The sequence below is a fragment of the Acomys russatus genome, chromosome 27, assembly GCF_903995435.1.
Source record: "Acomys russatus chromosome 27, mAcoRus1.1, whole genome shotgun sequence".
Taxonomy (NCBI): Eukaryota; Metazoa; Chordata; class Mammalia; order Rodentia; family Muridae; genus Acomys; species Acomys russatus.
Window position 1 is genome coordinate 4677910 of NC_067163.1, and position 11513 is coordinate 4689422.

Here is an 11513-nt window from a genome sequence, read left to right on the forward strand (position 1 = left end):
AAACTAAACTGTAACAGAGTTGGCTTCTTGTTTGATTTTAATATTAACTGTGTTGTCTTTTCTGGAAGCTCATTTATAATTCGAGTTTTTACTGACCATAGTAGTAAAATTCCCTGGTGAGACGTTGCCAGAGACCAGGCAGGAAAGGTTGTGTCTTATTCCTTTGCCACATAGGTATGCAGACCCAGATGAGGACTCTGGTCAGATTAGGCAGTCCGTCAGCAGTGTTGGTTCCCAGGCCACTGGCCCGTGCTTGCTCTACTGTGTGGAAAGACATTTTCTGGGGTGTCTCATACCCACTGATGTTTGAGTGCATGGCCCCTTCTGAGCCTACTGTAGCCCCGACCGACCCTCACAACATGGCAGCGTGAGCCTGGGCACCACAAGCCTACTCCACACGCTGCCAAGGGGAGACCTTCATCTGGGGCTCTGCTAGAGTGACTCAGTCTCTGTCCACAGCCACTTTACCACAGAAGCATACTAACTGCCCCTAAGGTGCTGGCCATCGTTCTTCCTGTGTGTTTTCCCTGTCCCCTGGAGAGAGTTAGTGAGCCCTCTCCTCAGGGAAACCGAGAGAGCTGAAGGAGGTGAGTGAGGACACTTCCCTGAAACCAAGAGGACCTGAGATTCAGTCCTCAGAAAGCAAGGAAAACCAGGGCACATGCCTGTAGTCCCGGTGCTCCTAGAGTGAGATGGGGGGGTCCCATCTGCATAAGCTCATGGGCCAGGTAGTTGGGTGTGTGCAGCAGCAAACTATGAAGAGACAGAGTCTCAACCAAGGTAGAAGGTGAGGACTGACACCCGAGGTTCATGGGAATAGAACGTGTATTCCTACCTCTGATTCCTCAGGAAAGAGAATTTAGCCCAAGTGCACTAGAATCTAGGCTCTATGTGTGACCTGTGTGACTCTCTGGGCTCTGTGTGTGACCTGTGTGACTCTTTGGACTCTGTGTGTGACCTGTGTGACTCTCTGGGCTCTGTGTGTGACTTGGGTGACTCTCTGGGCTCTGTGTGTGACCTGGGTGACTCTCTGGACTCTGTGTGTGACTCTTTGGACTCTGTGTGTGACCTGTGTGACTCTCTGGGCTCTGTGTGTGACTTGGGTGACTCTCAAGGCTGTGTGTGTATGTGTGCGCGTGCGTGCGTGTGTGCGTGTATGTGCGTGCGTGCATGCGCACGCGCGCGTGTGTGTGTGTGTGTGTGTGTGTGTGTGTGTGTGTGTGTTTGACTTGGCTCACTCTCCCCTTGGAGAAGCCATTCTGCAGACGTCATGGAAGGCACTCACCACATTTCTTCACTCTCATACCTGCTTTCTCATTCTTTTCTGATTAACACCCCACAGAAGTCATCATTTACATTTGTAGCTTTGAAAGCTTCCTGCTGTGTTCTTAAAAAATCTTGTCGAATACTTTCATGATTATTTTTCTAGGATTTTAAAATGAAGGCAAATAAAGCTAATTGGAAATAAAACAGAAAGTCAGTGCTGTTCTGGGATTCTCAGAAATGTGTTAAGACATCATCCTCCTATGAAGCCCAGTGCTCTGAAGGGCTCAGCCTCAGCGCTCACCTCTTTCCTTCAAGAACTAATGGTGACGTATTCGGAGAAGATGTGTCATGAAACTCACGTTTCAAGTACCTTGTTTTTTGAGAGTGGGGAGATTACACTGCTGGTACTAGACAGAAGAGACTCAAGGGCAGGCCCTGTGACCTAACCTCCCTACCCTATGGACAGGGACTTGAAGACAGAAGTGTTCTGTGTAGTGTATGGTCCATGACAATCAGTTAATCACAGGAACATCCATCATAGAGTCTGAGGGCTGTGAGCTCTCTTGTCATGACTGATGTGCTGAGGAAGTGGGCAACAGAGCTCTAAGAGCAGGTGGACACAGTCAGGACACTAAGATGGCTGTGAAGATGTTTCTTTGTACTCAAAAGATTCTAAGTTTGAAAATGAGACCTCTGCTCATGCCTCGTGGGATGTTCTGAGGTCCAGAAAAGGACATGGCAGCTTTATCTTGTTTCCCTGTTCGTGTTAACATAGATAAATGAAGTGAGCATGAAGCCCAGAATGTTCAAGAATTTCAGTGTCTGAGACCTGCTGAAACCAACCTGACGGGGGCTGGGGGACAACACACACACACACACACACACACACATACACACACACTTTATAAAAGGGAAAGATGCATTAATGTAAACGATCAAGAGAGCTCATTCACTCATGTTTAGCTGCTATGAAAGCAGCTGAATTTTAAATGTTCATTAAAATATCTAATGAGATGGCAGTGAGACCATTACATTCGAATCACGTCATGTGACTGAAGATGATATGGTGCTTTCACACTTCATGGTAGACTGTATTTGCGTACATTATCAGCATGCATAAAGCAGTGATTACCATTGTATTGGCCATAGAGAATTATCATACTAATGTTAAGGCTGATAGGTACTTTCTTTTATGGTTGTTATTAGTGATTTTTAAATAATTTATCAACAGTTATTTTGGCAGAATGTAACCACAAATTGCAACATAAAAGAATATATTGGGCCTAGTTTTATGAAGCACTAGCTATAAATTGATTTTTTTGTATAAATTTTATTAACAAATAACATCTTGGCCTGGCCGCCACCTTGCACCTTGGTGCTTTGCCCAGGTGATTTCTCATTTAACAAAGCCACTGTTCCATTGGTCCCCCATGTAGGAACCACTGTCCTTCAGGGCTGCGGGACGTCACCACATGAGGACAAGTACAAAGAGTCAGTGTGTAAAAGTAAGGAAAGATTTGCCAAAGAAGGTCCCATTCATTCAGGAAGCACCCTGTTTGAGACCAGGGTCTTCACCCTAACATTTGCATCTCTTGTCTGAGAAAGCAGGGGTTTCCAGTGTGCCGCACAAGCGTGCCTGTGAGATGAAGGAAGACACTTGTCCCCAGGTCCAACTTTACAGCTTTTATTTTAAGTGAACAAAATTATGAGACTGTCAGTCACTCTAAAGCATATGCAAATTTTTCCCTTTAATTGAAAATGGATTTTTTTCCCTCACATAATATATCCTGATTATAGTTTGCCCCAGTTCCCTTCCACCCCCTCCCATTCAGATCCACTCACTTTCTGTCTCTTTAAACAGGCTTCTAAGAAATGTTATAATAAATAATATAATATAATATAATACTATATAAAATAAAAACTAATACATCACAATTGGAAACGACAAACCGACAGAAAGAAACAAGCCCAAGAGAGGGAACGAGAGTCAGAGAACCCCCCAGGCTCACATTCCCAGGATTCCCATAAAAACACTAAACTGGAAGCCATAGCATGTACACAGAGGGCCTGGTGCAGCCCTGTGCAGCCCCTGTCATGGCGCCTCTGTCTCTGAGTTCATATGAGCTTTGTTCAGTTAATTTCAAGACCGTGTTTTCTTGGCGTCCTCCGTGCCCTTTGGTTCTTACAATCTCTGTGCCTCCTCTTCTGCCGAGGGAAGGACATGCACCTCAAGGGGAGGGTTGTGATGAAGACATCCCGTTTAGGGATGAGTCTTCCAAGGTCTCTCATTTTCTGCATAATGTCCATGTTTGTTCCCTTTGGCTTCCGGAGGGAGCATCTCTGATGATGGCGAGTAAGGAAGGCACTGATCTGTGAGCATAGCCGAATGCCATTAGAGTCATTTTATTGCTATGTTCTTTTACCCAGGTTCCTGAGCTATCTAGTCTTGGACTCTTGGGTCTCAGGCAGTGTTGAGTATGGCTTCCATCTCATGGAGCAGGGCCCAGTCAAATCAGACATCGGTTGGCTACTCCTACAAGCTTTGTGCCACCATTGCCCTAATATATCTTGCAGGTATTAAATCATTGTAGACCAAAGAGTCTGTGGCAGGGTCGGCATTATATTTCTCTCTTGATAGTATGGAGTGTAACTTCCTGCACCGAAGATGCAGGAAAATGGAATGAAGGCTCCAAAGTAGGTACCAGCCCAACCGTTGCATGTTCAATGAGTTACGTGGGCATTGTCTTCAGCAATGGTAGCTTGACAGCAGTTTGTGCAGAGCAACCTATAGTTTGGCAACAACCTGGGCTGTTTGGGGATTCCCATTTGGCTAACAACTCAACTGGATGTAATTCAATCCCAATCCTGGGAGCTTCATCTGGTGACAAGAGCCAGTTCCCCATTATTTGGTGATTTCATTTAAATTGCCGTCATAAAAGTGTATATTTAGAAGGCTTCTGCTGTGTTAGGATTTTATGGGACGCACGGAGACTGTTTTAGGGAGCAAAGTGGCTTTGGAGACAGAGTGAAAGATGATCCTGTGCCCCTCATTATCAGCTTTACTTAACGACAAAATCTGAGAGCATTCTCGCCCAATTAGCCCACGCAACTGGTGCTCTGTTATTTGAAGAACATGGCTTCTTGGGAAATAGAAGTCTAGTTAATGCAGCCTTCATGTGAGACTGCTTGGCGACATGTGACAGGGGCTTTGGGTTGTGTGGAAGCCTGGACATTGGGCTGCAAGGCCTGGTGAGCTTCGCTTCCCTCTTCTCAGCTGCAGAATGAAATGACCAGATGCTGTGCTTGCCCACATTGTTTCTGTCTGTTTTTCTTCACTTAACCTTCAAGGCTGCCATTTATTGGTCTTATAATCTGACCTGTGGTGGCTGTACCTAGTTTTTCAATTAGGATGGAGACATAGCTGGCAAAGTTGTCATGAGTGGCCTTAGAGTTAGTGTCACGGGCCTCCCTGTTTATAGAAAGCATTGAGGAGAGCTGAGTGTTTCATGTCCCACACCTTGGCGTGACACTAGAATTTCAAAGATGAACCATAATGTTTACCCCTGGAAAATCTGAGACTCTCTGACCAGATAATTCCTCAAAAGTGATGTGATAGCTTCTGGAAGGTTTATTATTGAGGAGGGTGTTGCCCTGAACCAGCAGGCCTTCCTTCAGTGACGAGGTCGTAAGAGGAAGCACCAGAAGATTAGAAGATGAAGAAGACAGTAAAGGTGGACAAAGGGGTCTTAGATAAGCCACATCTTATGCCAAGCGAGTTTATTAAGAAGCACAGCATCTTGTGTACAGTTTTCAGGTGGAAAATATGGGACAGAGTCAGCAGAAAACCATCATACAATTGGACAAAGCCAGCACGAAGCTAAGCAAGCCATGTTGCACAAGAGGAACACAGGATTTCTCGAGCACGTCACAGAGCACAGAGTGGCTTCTAGAGGGTAACTCCAGTCTATTTGGTGGAAAAGCTGAGTTCCCAAGAACCCAGCTCCGTCAATGAGTCAGGTCTGCTCCTGGGCCAGGACACAGAGCTAGGTTGTCTTTGTCCTTTCATCAGGGCCTCTGAGAAAACCATGGATTGCCCTGGCTCTCAACAGAGTGCTGTTCACCAAACACTTGGGAAGGTAACCATGTCCCAGGAAACAGAGACTCTCCCTGGCTGACCACAAACATTGGCTTGGGGACAATCTCTTCTGGAGCTGTGACTTCCCATGAAACTTACTAGTGAAGGATAAAGCAAGTCAAGAATCTGTAAGGTTACTACATCCTGTGTGGCTACAGCACAGATTCAGACAACATCGTCGAGGTCACAAAGGCAAGATGGACATAATTATCAGGCCTGAGCTCCCGGAAAGTGCCTAGGAGCCAGGTTGATGGAAGCACGCTAGCCTACATGGACCCTGTTCTCCTTTCCAACTCTTCCACTGTGGACAGCCCATCCTAACTCTTTGCATCAATCTCCTTTTTAAAAATACTGTGGTGAAGATCATCATTACAAACTCAAAGTTGCCAGGAGTGGAGACGTTTTAACCTGGTTCTTTTTTGTTTTCACGTCGACATGAATACCGTCTCTTCCCCAGACTTGCGCACTGGGTTGCTGCTTAAGGAGTAGACTAGGAGTCCCGATGGGGAAGGGGAAAGCATTTGGCTCTCAGCCTTTCCTCTGGAGTGAAAAACCCCAGATCAACATCAGTTAAGACCACACCCTACTCACAGTGGGAAATGCCCTCCAGTGTACCACTGCTGTGTGACCTACTTTGTTAATGTAAAAATTAAGAGGTTGAAAGAAATGAGAGTGGATTCACCTGAAGGGCTACGCCTAGTGCTTTTCTGTCTAGTCCTGATTTTTAATTGAATGGAAGAGGTGATAGCACATGAGCCACACCTTCATCTGCTTCCTTGAGTACCTCCTTGGACATGCCTTTAACGGAGTGCTTTGCTTGATCCTGTATCACGTTGAGGGCTGCAAGCAGTCTGGGCTTTGCAGATAAGGAAGATGGGTTTAAAGTCCAAGGCTTTAAAGGTTTAAAGAGGTTGTTTCTGAAATGTACCTGGTGTCTGAAATGCTATAGATATATTTAGTGGAACCTTCTGGAACTCCAGAGGGATCCTGAAGCATTCTGCTTCCTCTTCTTCGTATTAAAGATATGTTTGGCATGAAAAGGGTGTGCAGAGTGGTCACGCCAGGTTTGGCTGGGATTGCATCCCAGAAAAGCACCCTCCTTTTACAACTGTCTCTGACGGCTCCTGGGTAGATGCCTCCCTCATGCCAACATGGGTGAGCTCAGGCGAACTAGGGAGAAAAGCATGTCAGAACAGCTGCTGTCTCTCTGTGCCCTTGGTCTTCTCTGAGTGCCTGTTAGAAATGGCAAGTGGTGAGACTTCCGAGGAGACCCTAACTGGAAACAAAGTAACTTATTTCTTCTAGGTCCTAATGAACAAGGATTGGCCTGGCTCTCTGAAACACTAAAGGTACTTGTGGCCTTGGACACAAACAAACAAACAAACAAACCTGTATCCTTGGAGTCAAGCTTGTTGAGAAATATATTCATATGTAGGTGTCTGGAGACCTTGCCGGAATCGTGGGCTGACATGGAGACAGCTGTGGAGGGTGACAACTACATTTCTAATCAAGACCCGTTTCCAACTTAGAAATCGTTTCAAAACGCACCAGGGGTGAGATCAGGCTGTCTGTTGAGGAGAGTGCTCTCAAGTGGGCCTGGCCACAGTTAAGAGCTGGAACCTCTCAACCCCAGAGCCCCGTTGTCTCCCCGGACGCTGGACCATGCTCTTGGTTTGAGACTGTGTCAGCCTGTGTTTGACTCTGCGTGTAGATGCTCCTTCAAAATGCTGTTTCCTTTCAATCTTGCTCATCAGAACCCGTTAATCCCAAGCAATTTTATTCACTGCTGGAGATGTGCTAACTGGCATGATTAATAATTACCCTGCTTAGGAATTTAGATGAAGGGTTTTCCAGCCACTCGTGACTTGGCATCTGATCACTGCAGCAACTGAAGCCGGAGTCTTTGCTGGGAGCAGTGAGTATGCATCAGCCTGGATCCCAGGCCAGAAGACCCCAGGAGTCCTCAGCCTCCCCTTCTTACAAGGTGCTTCTTACCTGACACAAAAAGCAATGAACAAGACCAGCATGGCAATCTACTGCACCCTTCTGCTGGGTCAAGTGCATACACACTCCTGAATGGTGACTTAGTCCAGGCTTAATAGGAAACAGAAACTTTTGTGATTATATTTTTGTTTAAAAATAAAAATGAATGAAAACTAGAAGATCTCAAATTCAAAATTCTCCGTGGTTCAATTGCCATGAGTATGTACAACCCAAGTGGCTGGGCACACCTGTGAGGGGTTTTTCTTAAGGAAATCATTTGAGGTGGGAAGACCCACTTGTTATCTGGACCTTTTGAGGTGGGAAGATCCACCTTTCCTCTGAGCCACCTTTCTTGTGGCAGCCTAGATAAAGTATAAAGGACACAGAAGAAGAGAGCTCATAGGCCTGCTTCCTCTTGCTAGCAAGTCTGTCCCTTCACTGGCGCTAGAGTCCACTTCTCTGGGGTTCTGGTGTATTAGGAAAAGCAGCTGAGACAAAGCAGCTGAGACATACAGCTTTGTAGACTGAACAACTCCAGAATTCTTGGACCTTCCATTGGTAGACAACCATTGTTGGACTAGCTGGACCACAGCCTGTAAGTCATTGTAATGAAACACACACACACACACACACACACACACAGAGAGAGAGAGAGAGAGAGAGAGAGAGAGAGAGAGAGAGAGAGAGAGAGAGAGAGAGAGAGAGAGAGTTGTTTCTCTAGAAAACCCTGACTAAAACAGAGGGAATCCTGTTTGATGGTAAAAGGGTGGATGCTCTACACAGTGACAGTTTTCTCTAAAGAGACATGACTGTTGGACAGAGACTGATCTCTTACATAAAGCCTGAAGTTCACTGATGAGCTTGGGCCTATGCTGGCTCCTCAGACTTAACCATGCATCACACAAGCTGTTAGCAGGAACCGCACTAACTGTGGCAGCAGGCATTGGGGTCTCTGAACTCTTGATACCTTGGGCTTAGCATCTCTGTAGATCTAAGCTACTGTAGAAAGTAAAATGTCTTTGTGGGTTGATTTTTGTGTGTGTTTTGTTTTTGTTTTTTTAATGTCTGTGTAAGAAAAAGAGCTTCATTGTCATGGCTTATAATTAATTAACATGTAAATTTATGGAAATTGAACTAACAATGCCATTTAACAGAATCGCTTCTATTTTCCTAACCAGCCAGGATTTCCACTTATATGCTGGAGAAGTCCAGGCTTGTGGCTCAGCCTCCCGGCCAGAGCAGCTTTCTGATCTTCTCATGGCTGATGGACGGGCTATCCATGGAAGAAAAGTGCCGACTTCACCTGAGTAACTTCTGTGCACACCGGTGAGTGGTCAAGGGTTTTCTGACAGTTTGTTTTTCTTCTGAATTTTGTGAACACATCCTCAGTTTCAAATTGTCTTCATAGTTGTCAGAGGTAAAGTGATGGCCAAAGGAAGACTCAGCTACTGTCAGGGCTGAGTTATCTGGAAAGCAGGGTTCCAGTGGCACACTGAGTTCTGTGGCAGTTACCTGTGTTGACATGAACTTTTATTTCTATTTTACTGAGGTTCAGAGGGAAAGACAGGAACCTAGCATGCTTGGAAATGTTCTGATGCCTTTGGCTGTTCTGCTGTCAAGCTCTAAACATTGGGCCATGGTGTGACGATCAGTAGTCCTTAGCAGCAGTTGAGATTATGCTATGAAGAGAGGAGTAGTTCCTCTAAATCAAGGCTGCATGCTCTTCACAGAAGGCAAAGGCTTTTGTTAAACTGCAGCCACTGGTGACTGTAATGGACATGTGAGGTCACAGCGACGATCACCTGAGCAACACAGGTTCCAGGCACACCTTCCTGCCGACTGCTAACCTGAACTCTACATAGCCCTGTAACCTGAACTCTACATAGCACTGGGCCAGATTTGTGGTTGGATGAGAAGCAGAAGTTATCCAGAGCAGAAGCTGGTGGGACCCAGAATCTCCAGCTCATGTTGAATCGTTTGTGGGGAAGTGTGCGACAAATGACTGCATAGTCATCAGAGTGATTGATGACAGACCAATCAGGTCAAGGAGCCAAGTGGTAGCCGGTACCTGATTTAGATGGGTGCATGAGTGAGCCTATTTCACCTGGCACCTGACGTACAGATACCTAGGCAGTCCACACAGGGACTTGGGGGCCAGTATCCTGGACAATTGAGAAATGACCCAAGGCTTAGAGGGAAGGTGTGGTGTTGAGGAACAGGAAGAGGGCCAATGTATGTGATCGGAGACAGGTGGGGGAGGGCATGGTGACTTCATGGGCAGGGAACAGCAGATGCTTCTCTTTCTGCAAAGACTGGCTGCAGTGCCCTAAGCTGCTATGAAGCCATGCAGCCTGGTGTGTCTCTGTGAGGAACCCCAGCAGGATGCTCAGGAGCCACAGAGTTCAATGCTCTGCAACAAAGACAGTGTCTCATTAACATGCATTATGGATAGCTAATGGGTGCTCGGCAACATTTTCAGTAAGAATATGCACTGCGGCTCCAGTTATATAAAGATGTCAGTGGGACCATGTGTGTGATGGCCTGGATTTTATAGAATTTAACAAGAAAATGCAGCATTCACCAGCTAGAAAATCTGCTGTATATTACGGTACTTTTGGGACTTCTGTGGGTCTTGTTGAGTTTATCTTATTGTATTGATGGGTTTTCTTACTAGCAACATTGGTGATTCTGGAATGGGTTTTATATTCCTCTGATGTTTGGATTTGGGTTGGGGTCGTTGTGACTATTAGATGGCCCAGTTCTGGCGCTTGGCTGGTATTCAGTCAGATCTATATTTGGATCGCTAGCTTTCTAAATGTCAATAGAGCAGACCTTTCATGTTTGGAAGTCTTTGTTTTGTTTTGTTTTTTTTCTTTTATTTTTTCGAGACAGGGTCTCTCTGTGTTAGCCCTGGCTGTCCTGGCCTCACTTTGTAGATCAGGCTGGCCTCGAACTCACAGCGATCCACCTGCCTCTTTGTATTGGTACTCATTAATAGAGGAGGACCCTGCTAGTGACATGACAACAAGAGCACCTGTGTTTGTTGCTTAGCTCCAAATTAACACCCCCTACCCCTCCACACACACATGCACGTGAGCACACGCGCACACACATGCACACGCACACGCACACAGTAGCAAGTGAGACGCTGATGAAGTATGTTGAGTCTTAAGATAGTCACTGCAGACCGCCACAGCCTGTGTCCTGCAATGTGCCATTCTTCACACACAATAGCTTGTTACCTACGAGAAGCAGTTAGGACGTGTATCCAAACAGTCCAGGGCCTGCAGGCCCCTTGCACTCAGCATGCCTTCTGTGACGGTTACTCCAAAGGATGGACAGTGTCTCTACCTATGGCCTTAGAGTCCCCGCAGCAGATGCATCTTCCACTTCAGCTGTGCTTATGTTGTGACGTGTTCTAAGCCTCCCACAGACATGTACAGGGCCTGTAGGAGCGTTAAAGTCCACCTACACACACACATCGCTGCCCGCAGCACAGGAAGGAAGGCTCTCTAGGACACAGCACACCTGCCTAACTACAGAGGTCCGCACCCAATCCCTCCAGGGCATGAAAACAGCAAAGTCTCTAGCATCCCAGCCTGTCCAGCTGTGACTACGCAGAAAGCATATACTATGAGGACCACAAGGGGGCGCTCATTCCACAGCTCAGAGGGAAACAACCCAGACCAGCCAACGCCAAACAAAACCTTCATTCTTGTTTACACTTTCTTCTGTGTTTTTCTTTTTCTTTGCCCCTAACTATTTCTTATTTAAGTAGTATTTTTTTTCTTTTTGTGCGTAATATGTTATATCTTGGAGATAAATATAACTTACATTCCTGCAAATTGACGTTTAGCGAAAGCAGCAGTATGCAGTAATTGCTTGTCTCCAGATCACTTGATTTCTGTGGGCTTAACCTCAGAAAAGTTAGACTTTTAAACCTGAAAAAGAGACTCTTAATCTCCCTGGCTGCTGACTGATGATGGAGAGGATTGTGGGCTTGCATCCTAACGTTCCTCCTCGGCGAAGGTCAGCCTTTGAGCTGTGCTGGGAAACAGTCATTTGAGTGAGAGCAGGTGACCCTCTCCTCACCTTCTGCAAGAGAAAGAAAGCTGAGTCACCATGGTTT

The 11513-nt window shown here is 46.1% G+C and overlaps 1 protein-coding gene across 1 annotated transcript in view; it reads left to right on the forward strand.

Annotated features, from left to right (window-relative positions):
• Positions 1-11513, forward strand: part of Myo16 (myosin XVI) — a 373810-nt gene that overhangs the window by 143755 nt on the left and 218542 nt on the right. Inside the window, 1 exon segment of the mRNA XM_051169490.1 lies at positions 8563-8710. Coding sequence (XP_051025447.1) covers positions 8563-8710 — 148 coding nt within the window.